Genomic DNA, 2,820 nt, shown 5'->3' with positions numbered 1-2,820 from the left:
AAGAAGAGGGGGCGGGAACTCCTCGCTTCCCATGATGTTTGGCTTTGGAAAAAAGAGAAAAAAATTCACCCCAAACTCCCTTTTCAATTCCGTCCCATAGAAGAAAAGTTGCTGCGGGAGCCACGCCCCCTTCCTTCCCTCCGCTCCTGCGATTGGCTCCTTCGCACGGCGCTCGGCCCCGCCCACTCCTCGCCAGCCCCTATAAATAGCTGGTCCTGCTCGACGGCGCGGCACTTGCAGCGCTCCCTCCGTCTCGCTGCGTGCCTGGATTTCCCATTTTTTCCTCGCTTTTCCTCCTCCGCCGCCTCGACCCTTCGCGCAGCCATGAAGGTGGCCACCGCCTCAGCGCCCGCCGTGTCGCCCGGCCCCAGCTGCGCCCTGAAAGGCGTGCGCCTGGGCTCCGGGGGCGCGGGCGAGCCGGTGTCGCGGTGCCTGTCGGAGCAGAGCGTCTCCTTGTCCCGGGCCGGCAGCCCGCCGCCCCCTCGGGGCTTGCCCCTGTGCCCGGAGCAGGCAGCCGCCGCCGCCTCGCTGCTCATGGACATGAAGGGCTGCTACTCGCGCCTGGCCGGGCTGGTGCCCACCCTGCCCCGCCACCGACGGGTCTCCAAGGTGGAAATCCTCCAGCATGTCATCGATTACATCTGGGACCTCCAGCTGGAGCTGCAGCACCCGCTGGGCGCAGGGCCGACCGCGCAGAGGGCCACGGACGAGCCGGCCGGAGCCGTGCCCGAGGTGAGCCCCGGCCGCTGACCCACCGCGCCGCCGTCTCTCCCTGGGCTGCTTGGGGGGGGGGTTACCACGGGAGGGGCAGCGAGAGGAGGGTTTCAAGGTGTCCCTCGCCTGCCCACGGAGCCTCCGGCTAGGGTGGCGTTTCCAGCCTTGTACCCCCACCCCGATTATTTGACTTCCTTTTCCATACGGACACCACCTTCCTCTGGTCTCCGTGGTTTGGGTGCCACTATCATGCGCTTTTGGGGCTGCTGCTGCTGCTTCTGCTTCTTCTGGGGGTGTTTTTACCCCACCCCATATCCTGACCTGGAGTTGCCCTTCCGCACCATGGACTCTAACCGACCTGGCACCCTTGGGTGCCGCTGCTGCCTTTGGAGTTTTCACTTTTCGGACCTACATTCTTGGGGAGGGGATTCCCACGCCACCCCTCTGTGTGCGCTTTCGTTTTTCAACCTGGAGGTGATGCCCTCCCCTTGCTATTCCTAGTCGCCCCCACCCCATTTTTCCCTATTGTAGATATTGCCCCTTCTTTGCGGGGGGGGGGGGTTTGTTAATTTCCCCCATCCCATATCCTTCCAGTTTGTTTCCTCACCCTGTATTCTTCTTCTCTGATGCCTCTTTTGACCTCTCCCCCCCTCAAAATTCTTCTGATTCTCACCCCCTTTTCTGTCCCCTTTTGGGGGAGATGGGCATACACCCCCCTCCAGCCTTTATTGTGGCTTCTCCTTGCTGCTGTCAACATTCAGCCCTTGGCTATTGCATTAAAGCACTGTATTCAAATCAAGACTGCATGGATTCTCTCCCTTTGCAGAAAATACTTTTTGCCCTCGCCCATTCTCCTCCGGTCCTCTCCCACATGTTGTGCCTTCTTGGGGGGGGTTCAGGGCAGCCCCATGGATATTTCCCATCATCCCTGACCTGTGGCCGCAAGGGCTGATGGGAGATGGAGTCCCAGTCTCCCCTTAGCTACAGGAAGATGACAGTTGCTCACTAGGGAAACTGGAATGGCAACGGCTCTCAGTCCGGTGGACTTTGCTCCTGCCATTGATGTTGTTTGTTTGTGTGTAAGTGTGTTCTGGGTTAGGCTTGATGGAATCTGGTAGCACTGAACCCGTTCACCCTTACTTTTCAGAAGCTTCACAAGCTTCTGGGTTTCACAGCAGTCTTCAGCAGAGTGCTGGCTTCATCCCTAGGCAGAAAATAGGGACTGACTTTGCTGTTGAGGGTCTCAAAACAGCCTTCTGTGGATGTACGAATTGCAGCGCTATTGGTTTTTATCTCCACGCTGATCCATCTTATCTTGTGTCTCTTTCCAGGCTGCTTGTGTGAATGCTGACGACCGGATCCTGTGCCGCTGAGGGCCAGTCTGGGCCTGCGGAACGTCCGTGGAAGAAATGCTTTCCTGTTGCTCCTCCAATGGCAGGGCAAGGAATTCTCTCCTCTCCCAACGGACTAGGTTCCAGTGGACTTGGGCAGAGAGAATGCAAAGGACATTTTTACCGGAGGTGAAGGAGAGTTGAGATCAACAGCCTCTGCCCCACTTTCCCCATGTCGAAAGGGTGCCACGTGGGTGTCTCTTAGCGAGAAAGAGGAACCAGCGCCGGTGAACTCAAACTGAACTCCAAAGCAGCACCCTCTATGGAAGGGGTTTAATGCTTAAGATGGGCAGTGCTTGTTCTTTGTTTAAGAAAAGAGAAAAGCAGCGTGTTGTAACTCTCTCCAAAATACTTCTCAGATTTCTGAGAAATCATTCTTGTATTGTATATTACAATGATAATGTTTTCCCCCTGAGAATATTGTTCTACAATAGTTTGAGGTTTTTGTTATTAAAACAAATGCATATTGCGACAAATGGTCCTTTGGGGTCGTGTGGCTTTTATTGGATGGAAAGGGGATTTGGGGGTATAAATTAGGTCAGTTGTTATCCGGGAAAGAGGTGTTTGGAAGACCACACAAATCACTGCCCTCTCTGCGGAAAGGAAAAACCAGGAGCCAACGTCCCCCTCAAATTCTGAATCCTTCTCACACATTCTTGGTCATTCTTAACAGCCCTGCATGGTTGTTGTTGTTTAGTTGTTTAGTCGTGTCCGA

At 55.5% G+C, this 2,820-nt stretch overlaps 1 protein-coding gene across 1 annotated transcript; it reads left to right on the top strand.

Annotated features, from left to right (window-relative positions):
* The first annotated feature begins 236 nt into the window (after positions 1 to 236).
* Positions 237 to 2,586, top strand: ID1 (inhibitor of DNA binding 1). The gene is made up of 2 exons (XM_081916147.1): positions 237 to 732; positions 2,046 to 2,586. Exons 1-2 carry the CDS (start codon positions 325 to 327, stop codon positions 2,085 to 2,087), a joined length of 450 nt encoding a protein of 149 aa, XP_081772273.1. The 5' UTR covers positions 237 to 324; the 3' UTR covers positions 2,088 to 2,586.
* Positions 2,587 to 2,820: the final 234 nt, after the last annotated feature.

Source organism: Podarcis melisellensis (assembly GCF_964234715.1).
Source record: "Podarcis melisellensis genome assembly, chromosome: 6".
In the NCBI taxonomy this organism is placed as follows: Eukaryota; Metazoa; Chordata; class Lepidosauria; order Squamata; family Lacertidae; genus Podarcis; species Podarcis melisellensis.
Note: the sequence above shows the minus strand (reverse complement) of the source record. Positions and strands in the feature narration are given on the sequence as shown.